General features: G+C 41.0%; 2 protein-coding genes across 5 annotated transcripts in view; both read right to left on the bottom strand.

The window, feature by feature from the left end:
* The window catches only part of LOC134205031 (protein roadkill), a 551,615-nt gene that overhangs the window by 13,902 nt on the left and 513,117 nt on the right, over nucleotides 1–24,596 (bottom strand). For all 4 annotated transcript variants that reach the window (XM_062679898.1, XM_062679897.1, XM_062679895.1 and 1 more), the window contains exons 3-6: nucleotides 20,167–20,288; nucleotides 4,025–4,304; nucleotides 3,783–3,960; nucleotides 3,380–3,701 (exon numbers count right to left, since the gene is read on the bottom strand). In XM_062679898.1, the coding sequence (XP_062535882.1) occupies nucleotides 3,380–3,701; nucleotides 3,783–3,960; nucleotides 4,025–4,304; nucleotides 20,167–20,288 (902 nt within the window). The remainder of the gene's footprint in view (nucleotides 1–3,379; nucleotides 3,702–3,782; nucleotides 3,961–4,024; nucleotides 4,305–20,166; nucleotides 20,289–24,596) is intronic.
* Nucleotides 20,323–21,749, bottom strand: LOC134205034 (uncharacterized). The gene has a single exon (XM_062679900.1). It carries the CDS (start codon nucleotides 21,062–21,064, stop codon nucleotides 20,360–20,362), a length of 705 nt encoding a protein of 234 aa, XP_062535884.1. The 5' UTR covers nucleotides 21,065–21,749; the 3' UTR covers nucleotides 20,323–20,359.

Below are 24,596 nucleotides of genomic sequence, written 5' to 3'. Positions count from 1 at the left end.
GAAAACCAAATCGACCACGTTCTAATCGACGGCAAATTCTTCTCCGACATCACGAACGTACGCACTTACCGCAGTGCGAATATTGAATCCGACCACTACCTCGTTGCAGTATGCCTGCGCTCAAAACTCTCGACGGTGTACAACACGCGTTGGAGTCGTCCACCGCGGCTAAACATTGGGCGGCTATAAGACGGTAGATTAGTCCAAGACTACGCGCAGCAGCTGGAAGTGGCACTCCCAATGGAAGAGCAGCTAGGCGCAGCATCTCTTGAAGATGACTGGAGAGATATTCGATCCGCCATTGGAAGCACCGCAACCACTGCACTAGGCACGGTGGCTCTGGATCAGAGAAACGACTGGTATGACGGCGAATGTGAGCAGTTAGTTGAGGAGAAGAATGCAGCATGGGCGAGATTGCTGCAACACCGCACGAGGGCGAACGAGGCACGATGCAAACGGGCGCGGAACAGACAAAACTCGATTTTCTGGAGGAAAAAGCGTCAGCAGGAAGATCGAGACCGTGAAGAGACGGAGGAACTGTACCGCGCTAATAACGCACGAAAGTTCTATGAGAAGTTGAACCGTTCACGTAAGGGCCACGTGCCACAGCCCGATATGTGTAAGGACATAAACGGGAACCTTCTTACAAACGAGCGTGAGGTGATCCAAAGGTGGCGGCAACACTACGAAGAGCACCTGAATGGCGATATGGCAGACAACGGTGGCGGTATGGTAATGAACCTAGGAGCACGCGCGCAGGACATGCGACTTCCGGCTCCGAATCTCCAGGAAATCCAGGAGGAGATCGGCCGGCTGAAAAACAACAAAGCCCCTGGAGTTGACCAACTACCAGGAGAGCTGTTTAAACACGGTGGTGAAGCACTGGCTAGAGCGCTTCACTGGGTGATTACCAAGGTTTGGGAGGATGAGGTTCTGCCGCAGGAGTGGATGGAAGGTGTCGTGTGTCCCATCTACAAAAAGGGCGATAAGCTGGATTGTAGCAACTACCGCGCAATCACATTGCTGAACGCCGCCTACAAGGTACTCTCCCAAATTTTATGTCGCCGAAAAAAAAAGGAAGAGTTCGTGGGGCAGTACCAGGCGGGATTTATGGGTGAACGCTCTACCACAGACCAGGTGTTCGCCATACGTCAGGTATTGCGGAAATGCCGCGAATACAACGTGCCCACACATCATCTATTTATCGACTTCAAAGCCGCATATGATACAATCGATCGGGACCAGCTATGGCAGCTAATGCACGAAAACGGATTTCCGGATAAACTGATACGGTTGATCAAGGCGACGATGGATCGGGTGATGTGCGTAGTTCGAGTTTCAGGGGCATTCTCGAGTCCCTTCAAAACACGTAGAGGGTTACGGCAAGGTGATGGTCTTTCGTGTCTGCTATTCAACATCGCTTTGGAGGGAGTAATACGAAGGGCAGGGATTGATACGAGTGGTACGATTTTCAATAAGTCCGTCCAGTTATTTGGTTTCGCCGACGACATTGATATCATGGCACGTAACTTTGAGAGGATGGAGGAAGCCTACATCAGACTGAAAAGCGAAGCCAAACGGATTGGACTAGTCATCAACACGTCGAAGACGAAGTATAGGAAGAGGCTCAAGAGAGGTCAATGTAAGCCACCCATTCGTGTACTTGGGCTCACTGGTGACCGCCGATAACGATACCAGCAGAGAAATTCGGAGACGCATAGTGGCTGTACGTACATACTTTGGACTCCGCAAGACGATCGAATAGAGTTCGCCGCCGTACCAAACTGACAATCTAAAAAACGCTCATTAGACCGGTAGTTCTCTACGTATACGAGACCTGGACGATGCTCGTGGAGGACCAACGCGCACTTGGAGTTTTCGAAAGGAAAGTGTTGAGTACCATCTATGGTAGGGTGCAGATGGCGGACGGTACGTCGAGGAGCTACTGGGAGAACCACCCATCGTTCACACCGCGAAAATCGGACGACTGCGGTGGGCCGGGCACGTAGCCAGAATGTCTGGCAGTAACCCGGTGAAAATGGTTCTCGACAACGATCCGACGAACACAAGAAGGCGAGGCGCGCAGCGGGCAAGGTGGATCGATCAGGTGGAAGATGACTTGCGGACCCTCCGTAGACTGCGTGGTTGGCGACGTGTAGCCATGGACCGAGCCGAATGGAGAAGACTCTTATATACCGCATAGGCCACTTCGGCCTCAGTCTGAACAAATAATAATAATGTTGCAAATAGGGCCTTCTACGGATTACGTAATCAGCTTACAATACTGGGAGGTAAACTAGAAAATGGTGTGTGACGCAGACACATGAAGCACAAGCCGTATCAAGTGCTCTTTATCGACGTAACATGCCTGGGCATTGAGCGAATTCGTCGGCAGGAGGAGATAGTTGGACGACAGTTTAACACACGCCGACTGGAGAACTCGCGCTGCAGATATTCCAAACATTTCTGATTGAGAATGCCTTCATCGATACCAACGAAAATAATCTGGACGAGCTGCACACCCAGAAAAAGCAATGGATCTCGCTGAAGGAGAAAAAGCCGCATTAGCCGAGTTAAGCGGGCCGAAGATAAAATTAACGATGCCTGTGAAAGATGCAATTGGTCAGCAACTGACCAGCTGAAACGCTGTTTCGAGTAATTCGAACAACTCTTCCAAGTGCCTGCCAGTACACCACCACCTCGGCATGATCTGCCTAAAGTCTGGCGTATAACACGCATCAATACCGAATATCTGTCACTGCTAGAGATCCATCCAAGGTATGCATAAGGCCCTAGGGGTCGATCGCATATCAGCCGAGATACTCAAAGCTGACCACATGACAGTATACTATCACCGCTCTTGTTCCTCGAATGTTTATTTCTAAAGTGAAATCTGTACTGCTATACGCTAGTGAAACATGGTGTGTATCAGTGGTGAACATGGTTTGAGCCTGTTGGCCTCACAATTGGATCCCGAATACCGAACTCTATCGCCGTTTTCACTAGAGACCGATAGCGACTGGACTTCTGTAACGGAAGTGGGTATGCTTTGCGTGACGTTGGGAGCAAAATCTGTAAACAAGCATTAGTCTGACACCCAGTTATTTATAGCTGCAGATGCAGACCCAGAGGCTCATGGCGACGTGGCCTCCAAAAACAAATAAAGAAATCGACCGAAATCTAACTTGGTAAGAAGTTAAGGCGATAGCTGGACATCGCTCAGGTTAGATATCTTTCAAATCGGCTTTTTGCACCATTCGGGGTGCACAGGTATCAAAAGTATGTAAGTTCGTCCTGTCCTGATCGATTAGTGTATAACAAACCGGATTCTCGTCATATGTCCTGTAAACAAACGGTGCAAACCGGGAACGCAACTTACGTGTTGATAAAGTCTATCGTTTGTGCCTTCAGCTGGTCCGCACTGTGCAGATCGGCGAGGATCAGCGTTTCGGCCGCCGTTTCTACCGATAGGTTCACACACAGCGCTTCTTCGCACATCACCTTCAGCTTTTCGAGGGCGTACTTGTCTGCCGCCGCGAGCAGATCGTCCGCCATCTTATCCAGGTTTGGTGCCTTGCCGGTGTAGATGAACCGGAGCATCTCTTTTAATACTTCGTGGTCGACGTCGGTGATTGCTACGCGGTTCTGTTTCCGCTCCTCCATTTCGTGCTCGAACATGGCCGCGAACACAGGACTGCGGGCTGTTTGAAACAAAAAAAGAAAAAAAAATAACAATGCATTCATACGTTGTAGATGGTCTTTGGGTTTAAAAAAATACTTACCTGCTAGGATTGCTTTATGTGCTTGGAACTCCCGGCCCCCGACTGCTAGTGTGACGTCGCTGAATTTTTCATTGTCGAACAAAACCCCTAGATCCTCCGACAGTTTGCATTCTGGCACTTTGAATTGAATTATATTACTCTGTCCGGAAATGTTGACGCTGTCCGCGACTACACTGACCTGCGAAGAAAAAAAAACAGTTACAGATAGTTGCTACCCACAGAAATCTATAGCAGTAACACACCTCGCAGAAAATTGTTAGCTTATCTTCGGGCAGGAGACCATTCGCTTCGTCCAGCAGGAAATCCCGCCGGATGAATTTTTTGAAGCCCCAGTCTTTGCCCTGGACGAACCTGTACGCCCGTTGCGATTCCATCGCCTTGGTTTCCTCTCGTTTGGCGTTCAGGATTGAAAATTTGAATTTGGCTCTCACTTCGGATTTGTTGCAGGATACTAAAAGCAGGTATAGTGACAGGTAGTCCTTGCTTTCCTCGTCGAGGCCCTTTGGATTAACACGCAAACACCTGGAGTAGATTGGAGAGAAAAGTTGAACTGAATTAGTAGGTGGCTTATTGGAGTCGTAGGTTATTTTTGAATTGTCACGGTAAAGGTTAACTGCGTCGAATTATTTATAGTAAATTCATGGCAATAGGACTTTTAGAACAATTTCTTGAAATTTTAAGACATTTTTAGGCTAAAAAGCAATAAGCTCGCAAGCAAGGGACCGTTAAATAGTGAAACATCAAAAGCATGCTTGTACTCATTGCCAGCAAGTTTGTATAAGTGATCTAAGACAATGCTAGTCCCGCAAAACATTAACATTTCAAACTGAATTATTTCTCCGGAGACGAGCCAGCCTCGGGCTGAAAGTCTCCTTAATAAAGACACAAAAAAAAAAAAAAACTGAATTATTCTCAGCTATGTTACATACTCCTCATATCCCTTGAACATGACTCGTATTCCGAACACTGGAATTTGGCGCCCTAAAACTTGAACCTTCAAAAGTTTTCTTTACCGAAGATCGAAATTGCAAGCGAATTGAAGTTTAAGCGGCCATTTAATGTTTACTGGTAGATTAGTAATACAGCTGCAACGTATCAAGAGGAGTGCTCTGCGAAGGTTTGTTAAACATCGAACAGTCCCGCTCGAACGCCATTCACACTCAACCGTGAGTAAAAGAGAATCAGCAAGCGATGCTTTCATCTCTATCAGCGGAATTATCAACGTAAGTTTCGATCACAACCTGAACAGTTTAATATGTGAAGGAAAAGCGCAAGGAGGCTGGACTGCTATCATCAATGACGTTGAACGGAGTACAACTCGTGACATTTGCCAATTCTTTTCTGAGAAATTTGCGAATGTTTTCTCTAGTGGGAATTTGACCGTGGAGCAAACTGAACTAGCAGCAAGATACACCACGCTTCTGGCTTTATAAATATCGATGAAACGGTAATAGTCAGAGCCTCTTCAAAGCTGAAATCGTTCTTCAACCCAGGGCCAGACAATTTACCCTCCTTACTTACTTACTTATGGATCCTGTACACCTCCGGTGGTGCAAAGAGCCGACTTGAAAGATCTCCATCCTGAGCGTTGCCCGGCTATCGCTTTAACCTGTTGCCAGGTTAGATTTCGGTCGACTTCTTTTATTTCTTTATTGAGGCTTCGCCGCCATGAGCCTCTGGGTCTGCTTCTGCTGCGATGTCCCGCTGGGTTCCAGTCTAATGCTTGTTTACAGATTTCGTTTGTGCCCCTACGTAGAGTGTGGCCGATCCAGCTCCACTTCCGATCCCGAATTTCTGTTGCTATCGGCCTCTGGTGACAACGACGATGGAGCTCGTTGTTTGAGATCCAGTTGTGAGGCCACCAGGCCCGAATTATATACCGCAGGCATCTGTTAATGAACACCTTCAGCCGTTGAGTGTTCTCCACTGATACACACCATGTTTCAATAGCGTATAACAGCACAGATTTCACGTTAGAGTTGAAAATTCGTATTTTGGTGCGTTCACTTATCTGCCTGTTTTTCCAGATATTTCTTAAACTCGCAGAGGCAGCCCTTGCTTTCTTGATCCGTGCGCCTATGTCGATCTTGGTACCGCCGTCTGACGCCATTTGGCTACCAAGATGTTGGAAGCTTTCAACATTCTCCACTGGTTGCCCGGCTACTGTGAAACTGGAAGGAGTCACCGTGTTTACATCCAACGATTTGGTTTTGTTGACGCCGTTGCGCGAGGAGTGCAACATCATCCGCCAATTCGAAGTCATTTAGGTGCTCCATGGTTATAGGCTGCCATAACAGCCCGCGGTTTGGTTCACGGTCAATCGCATCTACCAGAATCTCGTCGATTACGATGAGGAACAGTAACGGTGATAGAATACATCCTTGCCTCACACCAGCCACTACCCGGATAGGGTCGGACAAGACCCCATTGTGCAGCACTCTACACGAGAAGGCCTCGTACTGTGCCTCGATGAGGCCGATGATTTTCTCAGGCGCCCCACATATTCTCGTGATTGCGACGGTCGAAAGCTTTTTCGTAGTCAATGAATACCAAGTAAAGGGACTCTTGGAATTCGTTGACCTGCTCTAGAATGATGCGGAGCGTGACAATATGGTCCACACAGGATCTTCCGGCACGGAATCCGGCTTGCTGCCGCCGGAGAGCCGCATCGATCTTCTCCTGAATCCGGGCTAGGATAATTTTGCACAGAACTTTGAGAACGGTACACAGCAACATAATGCCTCGCCAGTAATCGCATACAGTCAGGTCACCCTCTTTGGGCACCTTCACTAAGATACCTTGCATCCAGTCGACCGGGAAAGTTGCGGTGTCCCAGATATTACGAAATAAACGATGCAGTAGTTGAGCGGATGACCTGCGCATCTTATCTTGCGAATCAAATCCATCTCATCCACGAATCAAATCAAGCGCGAAGCAAACCCCACCCGACTCATGGCCCAGAGAATCGTACATGATTTGACTCGCGATTTGCATCATTGCATGATTTTTGCGTGTTCTTCTTCGTTAAATTCATCAGAATGGATAATAAATCCATACGCAAACATAAAATACGCTTCGATTGGGTTTTGACACTTTTTGGGGCGAGATCATTTTTTGGTAAATGAGCGAAACGATGCGATTCTGCGTGAAAAACTCATGCGCGATGCTCCCCCTGCAGAATCGCGAGCGAGTCAGCCCGCGCATGAGGCTTCGATGAGTGAGATTCGAGCATGATTCTACCAACACTGGCGATGACCAACTTCCTATATAACGGAAAGTATGGTCAGTATTGCCCAAAATGACGTCATATGATAGGATACGTCATACTGACCTGTCTGCTGCCTTCGACATGGTAAACCACGATATTGCGATTGCAAAAATGGAAAGATTTGGCGTCAACGGTAGACTTCTACAATTGTTTCGTTCGTATAGCTATTTCTTTTATCACCTTGGGAAGCGACGCTGCTTCAAAGCTACAAGGACTGAAACCATGTTTCAAATCAATACAACGCGAACAGAGTTGCATTTATTTAGATTAAACAATTTAAACTACAAGAACACGATACATCAAGCACTAATTGTCTAACTAGCTTGTAATATAAATATTTCATCTTTTTTATTTGGAATTTTGTTATAATTCTTGTTCACTTTTTGAATTGCACGACCTCTGTGACCAAAGTATCGAACTTTATCAAAGAATCGTTGCAAAATGTAAAGCAAGGCCGCAATATTTTTTTTTTTTTGTTCTTTGGTCTTTTGGTAATGAAGGGGTTGGAAAAAAAATGCAATTTTAGGTCGATGACCTTGGCTGTCAATAAATGAATCCATCAATGGCTTTGAGCACTAGAATTGAATGACTGCGTAAAAACGACCTGGGATAACTGGCCGGGGTTCAGGCTATTGCGTCTTAGTGTAATATCGCTCGGTTGTTTCCCGCACACTCAAAAGACAATATGTGACGGATCGCCGTAAGATCCCACCGGTAGGCAGTGGATATTTTTGCATATTTCATAAATATTCTATCTATCTCTAATGAAAAAAAAAAAATAATAATAATGCGACATTCCTCCATAAATTCCGACGAGAATCCTCCAAGGATTCCGATGAGAAATCTTTAGTGATTCCGACGAGAATGTTCCAGGAACTTCAAAGTCTCCTAGGAAGTCGACGAGAATCTTCCTGGATTCAGACTGGAAATTTCTGGATATTTCGAATGGAATCCTTCAGGAATTCCAACGGTAATATTCCAGAATCTCCGACGGGAAGATTCCAGGTATTCAAACAGGAGTTCCAGAAATTCTAACGCGAATGTTCCAAAGATTACGTTCGAAATCCTCGTAGGCAATGTTTCAAAGCAAATCGTCGAAGGATTCCGTAGCAATCTGTCGAGGGGTCCCAAAGCAAATCGTCGAAGCATTTCGAAGCCAAGCGTCGAATGATTATGAAGCAAATCGTTAGAGGGATTCTAAAGTAAATTATTGAGGGATTCCGAGCCCGAGGCAAAACGTCGGAAGACTCCGAATCAAATCTTCAAGGAATTCCGAAGCTGATCATCGAAAGATTTTGAAGCAAATCGTCGAAGGATTCCGAAGCAATCTATCGAGGGGTCCCAAAGCAAATCGTCGAGGGACTACGATTTCATCCTCCAGGAATTCTGAAAGGAATCCTCCAGAAATGTTGAGGCTAATCTTCGAGAGATTCCAAAGCGAATTATCGAAGGATTTCGAGCTCCGTAACAAATCGTCAATGAATTCCGAAGCAAATCTCCGAACGATTCTGAAACAAAACTTCGAACGATTACAGAGGAATTTCGAAGCAAATCAACGAGAGATTCTGAAGCAAATGCTCCATGGATTATAAAGGGTATTCGTCACTGATTCCCAAGGGTATCCCTCAACGATACTAAAAGGAATTCAGTGTGAAGTTTTCTGGATTCCGGCTGGAACAAATTGATGATTCTGAAAGGAATTCTCTAGAGATTTCAATGAGTGGGAATTCTTCTCGGATTCTGACGTAAATTCTTCTCGGATTATGATGAGAACCCTTCTCGGATGCTGATGGAAATCTTTCTCAGAAATGAGGAAAAACGTCTTCCACTAATTTCTTTATGATAGAGTGAATATTGGAGATAATTCTTTTGTCTTCAAACTTTTTCAGAAATTCATTAAGCTATATGTTGAAAATCACTGCTAACTTTTCAAATCCTAGAGGGGGGCGGGGGCTCCCCCTTATTTACGCCAATGAGGATATCCTCAGTTATGGGGTGGAGTGATATGCGATACGATTTGCGATCAATTAAATCTGCCAAACGAAAGTAACTATACTTAAAACGGCCCCGACTAACTATGCTTAGAACGGCTGTCTGCTTATTTAGTTTGTAAGAACAAAAGTTTGGGAAAGCATCTTAATATTGACACTTGGCAGCTGCAAAACCTTATCGTAAACCACAGAAAATTCATGATGCCATGGAATTTATGCCACATCAAAAGGACGATATGTGGGTCATCTAAAAGCAAATTACATAGTCGTTCCGACCATCACATACTCGACTTTTTTTTGCGTATATACATACATACACTCTGATATCACCTTAATTCATCGAGCTGAGTCGATTGATGTATAACACTATGGGTCTCCGGGCCTCCTATGAAAAGTTTGTTATTGGAGCGAATATATCTAGACCAACATTTGAAGAATTTACCAACCAAAGTTTACTCTACCGAGGAATATCTCGTCTACATACTTAGCTATATGGAGTAAATCAAACTGGACCATTTTGGTCTCGATGCGCTATGTTTATTCCCATTTTTTCATAATTGCAAAAAATAATGTGTGCAACTAGCAGCAAAAATGGATTTCTTCAGCATTCGTTGTATTTATTCAACTCGGCAAAGCCTCGTACAACTCGTGTTGAAAATATTATCTTTTTGCAAATACAGTCGCCTCTCCAGTTTCCACATCTTGAGATAGGGAGAGATCGAGGAATGGAAATAAAAATGAATATCTTGACCTAGTACACATATTATATGTTTTGCCGTTCTCGTATACTAAGTATACGGTAAAGGCTATATGATCGCTCCAAAAATGAACTTTTCATAGGAGGCCCGGAGACCCATAGTGTTATATATCGATCAATTCAGCTCGACGAATTGAGGTGATGTCTGTGTGTGTGTGTGTGTGTATGTGGACGAATAAATCTCACTCATTTTTAAGGTACTTATCCATAACCGATTTGCGCGCAACAAGTTGCATTCGACGCAAAATCCTGTACCATTGTTTCCTATTGAAAATTGGCCGAATCGGACTATGGGATTCGGAGTTATGGCCAAAATACTCTTTTTTTCATACCAAAAATTGCGTAGAAATTACTCACTCGAAAGAAACGAGAAAAGCACCATCACCACTAGGTGGATTAATCTGGGTTTTTAAATCATATTTTAAGGCTATTTAAAATATTTACAGTAAAATGCTTAATAAGATTTGAATAATTTTTCTCAAATGGGCCAAGGTGAACACCCCATTTTTCGGGATAACCGTTATTCATGTTCTAGTCTAGATATTAGATAAAAAGCAACAAAATAGAACTGTCGTATTGTAATAGGGTAACGGTACCAATAGTGGAGGTATTAGTAGATCCACAAAAGAAAATATTTTTTAAAAATTGATAATTATGGGAAATTTACTGCTTTAATATCTTAGTCAATAGATAAACTAATAAATTTGCTAACAAAAATGAGATAGATGTCATTTAACATCAACAATTACCAAATATTGCTTGCACCACTATGGGTACACTGTTCCTTTAGTGGCGGTAAAAATTAATTTTGGTTCCTATAGTGGTGCTATCCATTGGTTTCTTATGAGACTCGCCACTATTGGTACAGTTGCACCACTATTGGTGCAAGGGAGTCAATTTTGTTAAGGAAAATCATTCTTTTCAATGGTTTTCAAGCGAAATCTTGAGATAAGTTGCATTGAACAGGATATTTAAAGCACGACGCATCAACTGAAACCATCGTAAACTATATAAATATGATAAATCTCATTAAAATTCCACTACCTCCACTATTGGTGCTACTTCCACTAAGGGTACGGTTACCCTATAGAAAAACATGCTTGCTGAGAAGGTATTAAGTATCATCCTTAGGGTGCTCATTAGGGTGGCTCAAAAAACACTTTTTCAAATTTTTTGATGGGCCGCCCTTTTATTCGGTTCTATTTGATGCCCTGATGCTCTGGACAAAATTTCAGTCAAATCGGTCAACGTTTGTGCGGTGCTAAACTCGTTGGAAGTTTATATGGAAAAATGTATGCAGAAACATCCAAAAACAGTGATTTGCACCTGTCATAAGACGAGTTTATACAATCCCATTGAATTCCACCACTTAATTGTATCTTGACAGATACGTATCTAAAACCATTTTTTCGTGGATGCTGAAGGTGGGCAAAGCTGGAAAACCGCTTTTCGCTGTACTGCCGTAATCTGGCAAAGTGACGTATACGCCATTTTCCAAAAATGAGACAGAAAAAATAGAAAACATGTGTGTTGTGAAATGGCGCATACGTCTCTTTTTCAGATTACGGCAATGTAGCCTGCCGTTTGCTTTTAGAGCTATGTGCCCCTGAAAGCGCTATGTAGTTTTAAAATTGGATTTCAACGTGATTTATTTTAAGTTTCATCACAGTATGAAAAGTTTTCTGTGGTCAGATATTAGCTTTTGAAATAGGGAGTCATAGGAAAAACACAAACGGGGCTCTCCTTAGCCGTGCGGTAAGAAGCGCGGTTACAAAGCAAGACCATGCTGAGGGTGGGTTCGATTCCCGGTGCCGGTTTAGGCAATTTTCGGTTTGGAAATTGTCTCGGCTTCCCTGGGCATAGAAGTATCATCGTGTTAGCCTCAAGATATACGAAATGGTAGCTTGGCTTAGAAACCTCGCAGTTAATTACAGGGCTATTATATATAGTATATATATAGTATAGGGAGCGGGACCAGTGATGGGAAATGTCAAAAAAATGTCATGGGGTTGCTATTACTAATTTGCTAATAACTTTTTTCAAAAGTTATGTACAATTCGGATTTTTTTATTAACATGTAATGCTCAAAGGATCCTACAAGTTTGCCAAATAGGTCATTGTTCTAAATACACAGTACGAGGCACGATAACGAATTTAAAAAAATGTCACGGAATGTCATGACATTAATGTCATTTGACACTAATTCGGCTCTCACGGCGCCAATTTCTGTTTTAGAGCAATGACCTATTGAAAAAGTTTTAGTATCCTTTGAAGGATTTATATTCATATAAAACATACGACTGTAAATTACTTGTGAAAAAAGTTATTAACAAATTAGTCCCATGACATCGATATGACATTTCCCGTCACTGAGCGGGACCATTTGGGCAGCAGCCCCTATCCCCGTCTTCAACGTTAATAACTCGTCCGCGTTCCAACCAAATGGCTTGATTTTTTGTTCATCACTAGATATCGACAGAAACTAACCATGTACTAAAAAACAAGTAATTCGGTTGTAATGCGATAGAGTAATGAACGTTGCGGACGGAAATAGGTGGTGCTGCCCAAATGGTTCTCTACCCTATTATTTGAATTTTAGCAGAAAGAATTTCTATGCAAATTTTTCCAAACAGCGAATCCTCCGGGAACTATGAAAAAAGTTTTCCTGGAAATTTCTGGAATTTTACTGCTATTGTAATTACTGTAGACATTCTTCCAGGAATACATGCTGATCTTCCTGGAATTCGTTCGTGAATTCAAGAGGGAATTCCTGAGGAATATTTTACAAAAATTTCAGTGGACATGACTTCAAGAATTTCCACGCAATTCCTTCCGGAAAGAAATTTTTCTTAGATACATGAGGAAATTCTTTCTTGAATTCCTACGGAAATCGATTTCATAATTTTGCAGAATTTCTTTGATGAGTTTATGCGGAAAAAAATCCAGGAATTCTTTTGTATATTCAAGGCCATATTCCTGCGGATTTGTTTACAGAAAAATTGTTTTTATCAGTAGAAAAAGAGTTCAACGAACAACGTTCAATACTCTTATAAGAAAATAATGTGGTGGTTCGTCGTAAAAAGTGTTAGTCATGATAAATATATACATCTTCTTCTTCAATGGCTCTACATTCCAACTGAAACTTGGCCTGCGTTTCAGCTTAGAGCTTAGTATTCTATTAGCATTTCCTCAGTTATTAATTGAAAGCCTTTCTATACCCGTCATTGCATGAGTATGTATCTTGTGTGGCAAGTACAATGGATACACTATGCCCAGGGAGTCGAGAAAGTTCCTACCCTACACCGGACCGAGAATCGAACTCGCCATCTCCGGATTGGCAATCCTACGCCTTTGCTCGCAAGGCTACTGGAGACCCAAAATACATACATATCTCGAAATTACAACGATATTTATGAAGTTTCAAAAAATGGGTGTTGATGTATTGCAATACATCTCGACTCCCTGGGCATGGTGTATCGATTGTACTTGTCACAAAAGATATGCAATGCAATAGCAGGCATAGGAAAGCTTTCAATTAATAACTGAGGAAATGCTAATAGAATACTAAGTTGAAAGGCAGGCCAAGTTCCAGGTGAAATGAAGAGCCATGGAAGAAGAATAAGCTTAAGTAGTATGAACCATGAAAATTTGCCAATTTATGTCAATTTGAAAATATTTTGGTGGTTTTAAAAAAAATGACAAATTAAGAAGAAAAAATGGGGATTAATCATTCATTATCATAATAAATAATTCACCAGGCATGAAAAATATAAGATTGCTAGATGGTGAACTTTTTCTGTAGGCATTATACAGGGGAAAAGACGGCTTTGGCAGGTTTTGTTCTATTATTGGCAGGGGGGTTTTTGTCGACCAAATTTTATGAAATTTGGCCACAATATTCTTTGATATGCAAAGAATGTTTAGGCCAAATTTGAGCCTAGTCAGTCATAAAAAACCCTGCCAATAATAGAACAAAACCTGCCAAAGCCGTCATTCCACCTAGTTCTTTTCATTTCAAAAATGTTTTACCAATGGAAAAAAGTTTTAGCAAAATAATTACCACGCTCAAATAGGCTCAAATCAGCTAAAAATACTTCATTTGTCACTGACCAGTTAGCATATTATCATGTCTCTGCAAACAAAAAAAATAATAACATTTTTTTCTTCCGTTTAATTTGATTTCAGAAAAGGTAGTAAAGTGTACTCATGTGGGACAAAGCACTTTACACTTCAGAAATAGTTTTCATTAAACAAAAAGCAAGCTATAGTTTCTAGCTTTTCTTGATGTTTTGGTGCTTATGCTCAGTTCTCATTGATTTTCTGTATAATAAATTGATTGATATCCATACATTATCTTCTTTTTATTATGAATTAGGGTAAAAGTTCCGAAGCGAAGAGCCTTCGGATACACACCGAAGGTAAGATTTGGAATTAGATTTGTTATTATTCTGGTAAAACGAATAGTGCTGGAACGCGCTTAATTCCTCCACTATTGGATCATTTACCATAGCTGTGTTGGTAAATTCAACAAACAGCTTTGATGAGTGATTTTGATGAGTAGAACTGTCAAACAGTTGTTTCACATGGTTCATTCGAGACAAACATGATTCACGCAAGTGTTGCTCAGTTTTTGTCGCATATGTTGATCGAATTCATTTTTCGATGACAACGGAAATGTCAAAAAAAATTGTTTTCAATGGGACAGCAATGGAATATTAAAGATTTGAAATTATAATTCCATAAGCTTAGAATGTATATCTGCACCTGTTAATATTGATGTATTGACTCATAATAACTCATAAATAATCTTTTTCAAATATTTTTGAATTCTGTTCATTTAATTCCACCAAACACGCTAACTTTCACCTACTCAGTGAGTAATATTGTATTGTCATCTCTTTTCTTCCCACGGAAATTTTACTCAATTTCCGTCAACAGCAAGACAACTCAAAACTATGAGTAATCCTGCTTGTGACGGAAATTTAGTACAGTTTCCGTGGGAACAAAAGAGATGGCAATACAATATTACTCAGCCACTGAGTAGGTGAAAGTTAGAATGAAGTGTCCTTCACATCCCTTTCAATTGTTTCGCATATATTTGTTGAAAGGCTCCAAATCTATTTTGATTTTCCCGGTTGGAAAAGCTGAACGAAGAATTAACATTTTGAAAAATTCGAATGCATCAATTTCTAATTATAAGGTCTTCGACGCGAGCTTTTTTCCTTTCTCTTATACTAAGTATACGTTAAGGCTATATAATCGCTCCAAAAACAAACTTTTTATAGAAGACCCGGAGACCCATAGTGTTATATACCGAACGACTCAGTTCGACGAAATGAGCTGATGTCTGTGTGTATGTGTGTGTGTGTGTGTGCGCACCCACGTACCAAAATGTAGCAAAAGTGTCACTCATTTTTAGGCACTTATCCACAACCGCAATTGCTCGCAACAAGTTGCATTCGACGCAAACTTCTATCCCATTGTTTCCTATTTAAAATTGGCCAGATCTGAAGTTGTGGCCAAAATACTTTTTTTACGGAATAATCGCGTAAAAAAGTTTCACTCATTTTTCAGGCACTTGTCTTTAACCGATTTGCTTGCAACAAGTTGCATTCGATGCAGAGTACTGTTTTATTGTTTCCTATTGAAAATTGGCCAAATCGGGCTCGGAAGTTATGGCCAAAATACTTTTTTTATAATGCACGAGAAAGGCACCATCACCGCTAGGTGGATTAATCAGGGGTATGTCTATTTTAAATAGGGTATTCTTCCTTTTATAATAACATGCTCTTATATTCACTACTAAAAATCCACACATATTTATTGGCAAAAATCCATAGATTTAACTTATGATGTATATCAGCGCACACATAACCATTCTCCACGCGAACTACTTATAACATATATGTCCAAATAAACTTTATGTGTGGTCTCGAATTAGCAATTATTTAATTTATGTGTAGTTCTATATCGATTATATTAGGGTGAAGCTATTGCAAAAATTTATAACGGCGACACATATATCTTATATAGATATTTTTGGCAGTGTTAGCAATATTCGCAAGTTATTTCAGAATAAATTGTTTTTTAATGGTATAAATCATTAATTATTATTAAGAAGAACAATATGTGCCCCAATTCTTTGTTTTCGGTTGCAATTTATCACTTCTAGGTCAGGAGCAGTCAGTCAGGAGGAGTAACCTTGTATAGCGTTAAAAAATGATTCGCTTTCGCTTGAGATATCCGTCAAATACAATTATATGCCTGGCTATAAACTTGATCTGGAAGCAGTATTAAAGAATGTATTTAATAAAAATGGCACATAGAATATATCCTACAAAGTAGCCTTTTATACACTATGAATAAGATTTGAGCAAATCTTATTCATAGTGTATTTTTTACATCTGTAGAGTTTTAAGTTATTCATACAGTGGTTCCAGTCTTATCATCAAGCAAAAATTATTCATGAAAAAATGTGTGCACCTACAATCAAAATCCGAATGCGTCTCACCGATCGATTGCTAAAGTGCTTGAGATTGCAAATACAACTGTGGCTCGTGTGATAAAAACCTTCAAGGAGCACCTGTGTGTCCGAATAAAGGAGTGGTCGTAAAAATGGTCCAATGGGCAGTGAAATGGCCAGGAAAATGGTACAACAATTCAAAAACCATCCAAATAATTTGAGATGTCGCTAAAAAGTCCAAGGTGTTCGTCAGTTACGAGCAGAAAACCATGAAGCGGGCAGGGATACATTTTTACAAGGTGCGAAACCCCTCAAACCGGAATAAAAAGCACCACTGCGGAGTACCGCACCCAGAAACTTTACACGAAGTTGCTCACAAAATCGTGTTACATCGTGATGAATAACGCTCTTTCATCACTTCCGGGATAATCAATGGTACGATTTACACGCGGAAGAGTGCCTTGAGAATCGTTTCTTGCCATTCATAAGAAAGCACAAAAGATCAACTCTGTTTTGGCCTGGCATCCTGCCACTACGCTCGAAGAATGTTGGATTGGAGTGGTACCGATCCAAAGAAATCAATTTTATGCTAAAAGATGTTATCTCACCAAATTCACACTGGAACTACACCCAATAAAAATTCTGCGCATTTATGGAGACGAAACTTCGCAAACATCCCAAAACTAATAATACAAGGCTGGATTTGAAAAAAATAGGATAAAAACAAAAACACTTGGAGAATGACACTGTACAACATTAGACAGATGAAAAGAAGAGAAAGCTAGGCGCATTAGAGATGGGAGATGAAGTCGCAACAAAACACATGTCGTAAATCATTCACTCTTTGTTTTTTCTTCTCCAAAAATGTTTTTAAAAAATCCAAAAATTAGTTTAATTTTGGTGAGTAAATATATGTTTGCCATTTTTATCGAATACACACTTCATACCCTATTTTTAAACTGTTTCTTTTAAACTTGATTCCAATTCAATTTGGGACTAGGGAAAGTCCATTATATTCAAAAACAGACAAAAACATATTAATCCGCAAGTATTGAGAGAGAATTATTATTTGTCCAGTTTACAAGAACTACTCTACATTTTTTCAAAAGGAGCTAATTTTTTTTTAAAAAATAGACATTGCAATGCATTGTTTTAGAAATAGTTTTGCAGTTTGAAAAAAAAAATATTCTAGATTTTTTTTCATGAACTGCTATAGAAAATTTTAATTTACTACCTCTAGAATTTTCCAGCAAACTATCCTTTAAAAAATATAAGAATAAATTTTATCCCATTAGATTCAAAAGCTTCCTACAAGAGTTTGTACAAACCAAACTTCAGGAACTCTCCCACAGCCCTTAATTTGATTTGATGATGTTTCTTTTAGAAAATATTATGCGGATTATGTTTCAAGTTTCTCCAATTTGAAGAATTGGTTTAATGGAGCTTATTTTTATTTTTCAAGTTTTATTTTTAATATTGATTCATCAGATCCATCAGTGTTGCTCTTAGAAACCTTCTAAAATTTTCATCAAGAATTAATTTACGATGGAACCTTCAGGTGAACTTTCCTAAATCCAGAACCTCCAGGAATTCCATCGAGAACTCCTCTAACGATTTCCTAAATTTTACTTGAAACTTCCTCCAAAAATCCCATCAACGGTGGTTAATCACTTTTTATTCAAAACAGATATTAAAGGCAACATGTCAAAGCCAAGTTTCCATTTGGGCATATGTTGTTTCTAAAACCTATACTTAATCAAGAAATGCAGAATTCGCTCTCAATTGATGATGAACGACGATAAACGAGAGGCAGAAGCTACTCCCAATCATAACAAGCCATGAAAACAAACTTCATCAGTCGCGCAGGAGAAGCTTTTTGAAGGATTTTAACATGAATTATGTACGTAATCCATTTGGAGACGATACACGAATTACGTAAGGTAATTGGCTGGGGTTTTCAGCTCCTATTTCTCCGATACTAAGATTTTAAAGCATATACGCGAAAAATTATTGCTGACGAAATGACCATTCCGAGGGTTATTTTAAGACAATTTTCGGCTGATAAAAAACTCCTTTGATTTTACCATGCACATAGTAAAAATCAACTATGGTCCATGCGAAATGTTGTTACATGAACTGATACTGTGGTAAACTCATCTGAAATCATGGTCACCTTAATTGGAATTTCATAGTAGTTTTAAAACAAGGCGAAATCTACGAAATAATATTTTTACCGCAGATTGTTTTTACAAACGGCTCATAAATTCAATCGCAAATCTGTTCGCTGGAAAAGTTCTCGGTAGTACCAATAAAAGTTGCATGCCAATCCGTTGTCTAGTGATATGCTTCGTACAAGGAATTAATGCCTACACGAAGCATTGAATAATTGAAGTGGCAATCTAACGTTTCCAAATTGAACTAAAAAAACAAATAGAAAATATTCACTGAATATTTTCCTGCTTGATCACGATCACGCCTCATCTCATCGTGGAATGTTTATGTTTTGTATTAAATTAATTTCTTTAAGAAAATAGGAAAACATTTAATTGAATCTTGAAAACCAATTAAGGACAAGCCTCTCGGAATCCAAAACTAAATGCGCTCACACCCCATTCAAAACGGGAGCCACGCACAACTGTCATTTTTTTTAAAGAGCCAAGCAGAAAGGGTAAGTTTGCGTACGTTTTGACAGTTTTACCATGGAAAAACTGTCATAACGCACGCAAACGTATCCATTGTGCTTGGCCCATTATTCCAGCTTTGCTGCGTCGCAGCATGCGTGGCATAATGAGAACGACACTTGTACGTGGCTTCCGTTTTGGATAGGGTACTCTTGAAAACTCAAGTACATTTAGTTTTGGACTCCGAGGGGCTTGTCCTTAATTGGTTTTCAAATTTCCGGTACTGGTCCAAGCCATTGTTCCAAAGCTGTTGGTAACAGTTCAAATCATTCCAGGTGTTAATTTACTGAATTGTGAAACGAAGCATCAAATCGCCCTTTGAAAGCTTGTAACTCTAAGGTGGCTATGTGGTTGTATGTCTAGTGGTGTCAGTATCCAATTGTATCAATCCCTTAAGTGAGAGTTTGATTCTCCCGTTGAACTAATTTTCTATTCTTTATTATGTGGATATAATTCGAGTGTTAGGACACATTTGGTGATGCTGTGCCAAATGCTATCTGGCACAAGATGTAATGAATTTATTTATATTCGGGAGAATTACATCGAAAACACCAGCAGCACATCTGGAATAGTCTTATAATGCAAAATAAGTATATGCAATTCGTTTCTCAATACAATGAGTTTTGATCAGCGGACCTCTTACTTCATGACCTTTGCTCTTGTATCTACACCTTTTCAAAACTGTGATGAGACGAGTTTCAAATGTAATTTCCTATTACAAAAGCAAAAATCTGTCACATAATCCAGTTACTAACATCAGTCGTCTTCGCGACGTAACAACAAAGTGGAAATCGAACAGGTTACCACGTGTTTGCCATTGCTGAGGATTCAAAGATAGGATTCAATTCAATGATGCAGTATTTTCCAAAATTATGCAAGTGCATCAAAGCAATGATCACTTGTGAAATAGGGAGCACGCATTCTCCTGCTCCTTGGATTTTGCATCAATGCACCGAATTGCAATGTAACTGTTGAAGACTGGGTAAAAATATACCATTTTCCACAGTTGTGCCAGTATTTCGCGAAACCGTCGATATAATAAACGTCGAAAATGACACTAATAGGGGAATAGCTCCGATTCTATATACTAATTCTAATACATTTCTGGTCTATTTTCAGCAATGTAATGTAAATCGGTGTTAAGTTTCAAAACAGTGTTGAAATCACATTGCATATCTTTTTTTGCTAGAAAGAACCTAATTATTGATAGTTTAGAGCACTTACCATTTGAGTTTGTCATTAGCACCGGCGGAGAAGGTGGATGATTTCAGGACTTCGCCCATCTCTTCCCGACAGAAACTGAAATTGTTTATGGTCCACATATAGCTGAATTTCACGACTTTGACCTGTGAGTAAAAGTAGAAGGGAAAAGGACAACCGTCAGCGAAAGGTGAAAGGTTTACATTGTAACATGTTTTTAGAAGTATTTTGCATGTGCGTGTTTCTGTTGCATCAGATGCGCCCCCGCCTTCGCCGTTGAGAAGACAAAGGCCTCATCGTCGTTTATTGTTACACATATGCGGCGCTGTCGCTTTGACTGGTTTTCTCCCAGGCTCTTAAGTAACAATGCAAGTTTGATGGGTCGGAAAAAGGGGAAAGTGGAATCATGAGCACGAGTCAGGGTGGATGGAAGAAACGGGGCACAACGCGGAGGCGCAGACACAACAGAAAGCGCGCGATCGCGGCATGGAGTAACCCCCCTACGGCCATCGTAGTCGACGCCGCCGCCACCGCCGTGCACATGGTTATGTAAAAGAAGCGAAAAAAGAGAAAATCGCCTTTCCTTTCGATAGCTGGTCGTAACCAGATAGATATTATAGTAATTCAGTTTCATTTTGAAGATATATTTTCTCTCCTCGAGGTCATCGTCGGTTGTGGTTGGGGTGGTGGATGTAGCCAGTTCCGATAAGCTATTTCCGCCCCCGGAGCAACTGCAGGAACATCCCAGCAGTGGCCGAGGATCGCTGTCCTCGGCGGCAGTGGTGGTCTCCAGGATCGGTTCACTAGCGGTTGTCGGGATTGTTGTCGTTGACCGAATTGTTTGCGGGGTAATGGGACATCGCGGTGGTATCACAGCCACCGGAGTGGTCGTTGATGCTGTCTCTAAACTCTCTTCGTTCATTTATTCCGGAGGGTTTACACACGCAGCCTTTAGCCACACTACACTCAATGAACTGCACAGGTTTCACTTTTGCTTTTGCTGCCCACAATTATGTAATACTGCTGTTGCTGCAGCTGTTGCCACTGTATTACAGCAGATTTCACCAAAAGAAAACTGACTAAATTCACTTTAAAACCTTCGTGTAAGTGTAAGGAACTTTAGTTGATCCAGGTCAGGTTGATAACACTAGCACTCCAGTAGCCCAAAGCTAGAACACACGATCCGACTTTGTTTCCCTTTGAAGTAGAACACCTGGTCAAGGACACTTCTGAAAGCAAAACACTATCACTGTTTCAAAGCTTCACGAACAGGTGAGCCACGGCGCGGATCGCGGAACAAACGACAACACTCGGGCGCACGCGTACGCGGTTCAACGCAAACTCGTTCAACGTTCCGAGCTGATGCAGCAACGCAACGCGCGACGACGGCGACAACGACGACGACGATTCCACAAAATCCGAGCCTCCACGCGCGGAGAAAGAAAATTGGAGAGTGAGAGGCTCGCGTAGCCCAGCGCTTCAACCAGCCCCCAGATGCGGCAAGCCAGCAAGCACCGATTACGACGTCGATCGATGGTCGGTGATGGGGACACGTGAGAGGTGGTATTTGATGGACAATGGTGCCATTTCGGTATAAAAGCGGTCGTTATTGTAACTTAAAAACTACAACACAGAATCATAATATGTTCTTCATGGGGTATCTAATCTCAAAATAAGAAATAAAACATTTAAAAAAGTTAAAAATGTCTGGTCACGCCTTTCCCTAGGAAAAGAACGATCCCATCGCCCAGCACCACTCACCAGTGTTGAAAAATAATCCTATACATTCGTTTAAAAGGACATTGATTTACAGGTTCGATAAAAGTTCATAAAAAATATGAAATGAAAAAGACTTCTGAAAAAAGTTATCAGTCAAATGACTTAAACAAACATTCATGACCATGATCAATAATTGGAATTTCTAAATAGTGATGTTTGTTTTCGTTTTTTAGTAAATCGTACATGAACAAAGATGATTGCATTTCACATAAACAGCGTAACGGTAAGGCACTATCCATTGTATTAGAATCGAGGTGAACGGGCGAATATAACAATGGATATTTGAATATGATTGTCAGACATTGCTTTTTTGTCCAGAAAAATGTCCGTGCACAGCGCCGAAAAATGACCAAACGCTTGTGGGTGCCAAGCACAAACAAATGTCAGACAAATTACATCTTATTCTGAATTATTTGTGCAATAAAAATATGGATTTCACGATGGAGCTTAACATCGCAAATCATAATGTAGAAAATACTATGGCTGCACCAGTTTATTAAACCTGCAAACGGAGCACTTCTCTTTTCTGACCCATCTGACGCCTTATAACTGCTGACTGAGTACGCCTTTCATAAAATTTGCATTCATAAGAACGCTGCCGCAATACAAAAGGAGCAGTAAATGGAATTCATCAAGAAATATCGACTTGAAAAATGCAACAAACCCCACAGAAGCAAAACCCAGAAACACACAATTGTGTGGCCCATGGGCAAACCACTGTGCGGCAGATTCAAAACATTGGATCGAGAGCGAGCGAACGAGCGCGTAATGAAGTTCGTAGTGAGAGCTCGATGGCCATCAGGTAAAAGTACACGGCGTGAAAGACGCCGCCATGGATGGCTCCCAGCAGAAAAAGAAAGGCGTCCACCACAAAAGAAACTACACCTCGCTGCCGTCTAGCGGCACGAGGGGTGACGACGACGGTGGTTACTACGGCCTGAAAGTGAGATGTTATGTAAGCGAAGAAATGGAGAAGGTTACCCCGGCCGTTCCGTTTTAAGCCACCCGTTTGATTTAGCTTGTTATTGTGTTGTTAAATCTGTTTGCAGTGCGCGCGCGCGCCGTACGCGGCGGAGGAGGTGGATGGCTTCCTTCACCTATAAGAGAGAGTGCACCATCGACCGCTGCGCCGCGCCGAAGAGAAAGGTACACATTTTCCAAGTGACAGGCGTCGTTGTCGCTGCTCATGGCAATGAATGGCAGCAAGTAATTAAAGGGAATCCGGGAAGTGCGTTGTGTACGCTTGTTAGTATGCACATTTCACTGTTGGGTGAATTCTGAGAAAACCGAGCTACAGTTACCATGATGACATCATAAAGCTAATCGAAATTGTCCTACCTTTAAAATGAGATGGGAAGTATTGCAATTGCACGGTAGGGTAAAGTTGGATTTTTCGACGATGTACTCCATCCCGAAATCTCCTTTTCTTCTTCTTCTTCCTCTTATTGACATTACATCCCCAACTGAGACATTGCAGCCTCGCAGCTTCATCAAGCACTTGCACAGTTGTTAACTGCGAGGCTTATAAGCCAAGTTACTATTTTTGTAGCCGAGCATTTTACAGCACGCCTATTAAGAAAGGCCCTTTCCCTAAATATGCATTTCAAAAATAAAAATATTTTCTGAAAATTTTGGATCAGATAATAACAAAATACTGTGCAAATCTGGATGTGCAGATCTGATCAGATGGCTCACAACAACGTCTGTTTCTCCTGTTATTCTATGCATTTCCGCACATTAAATGAGGTTAGGGAAACGTCAATGGATAAAGACATTGCTTTGGTTGATCTAGTATTCTAGTAAATAACGTGGGCAGAACTCGAGAATGTTTTGGAGTACCCTGAACATCTCGTATTCCAGAAAATTGGATTTACATGGCGCGCAAATGTTTTTCGAACCGGATTGGCTATATAACGATGATGAGGGCATTGCAAAAATCTTGGCTGATCTGGTAGATACCTTGGGATGAGCTCGAGAACGTTTCGGAGTACCTTGAACATCTGGTATTCAAGAAAATTCAGCTTGCATAATGCTCATATGCTTACTAAACCGGATACCTGATCTGGTACATAACGTGGGCTGAACTCGAAAACGTTTTGGAGTACCTTGAACATCTCATATTCAAGAAAATACAGTTCATATGGTGCGCATATGCTTTTTGAACCGGATTGGGAATATGACGATGATGTAGACATTGCAAAAGTCTTGGTTGATCTGGTAGATACGATGAGATGAACTCGAGAACGTTTTGAAGAACCTTGAGCATCTCGTATTCCTGAAAATTGATCAATTGGCTCGACGTTCAAGATGATTAAACCTTATTGAGTGTTCAAAATTATCAAACAAGGACTATTTCAAATTCATTTGAATGATCTCAGGAGCAAAATCTTCCCAACCCGAGCAACACACATGTTGTAAATCGGTCTATTATACTCATATACGACTAAATTTGGTCATATATGAGTTATTTCAACCAAATCAATGTGAATTGTGCTGCTAGGGAAGGTTTCAGATATCTGGGTCTTCAGAGTCGTACTGATGACGATTAGGACGCATTCTACGCGTAGCTTCAACAGTACAACAGCTGGCCACGACGTCAAAATCATCATAGGAAATTTGAACACTCAGTCTGGCCAGGAGGAGAAGTTTGAACCTGACTATTGAAAAGTTCAGAC

Source organism: Armigeres subalbatus, chromosome 1, assembly GCF_024139115.2.
Source record: "Armigeres subalbatus isolate Guangzhou_Male chromosome 1, GZ_Asu_2, whole genome shotgun sequence".
NCBI classification, from domain to species: domain Eukaryota; kingdom Metazoa; phylum Arthropoda; class Insecta; order Diptera; family Culicidae; genus Armigeres; species Armigeres subalbatus.
Note: the sequence above shows the minus strand (reverse complement) of the source record. Positions and strands in the feature narration are given on the sequence as shown.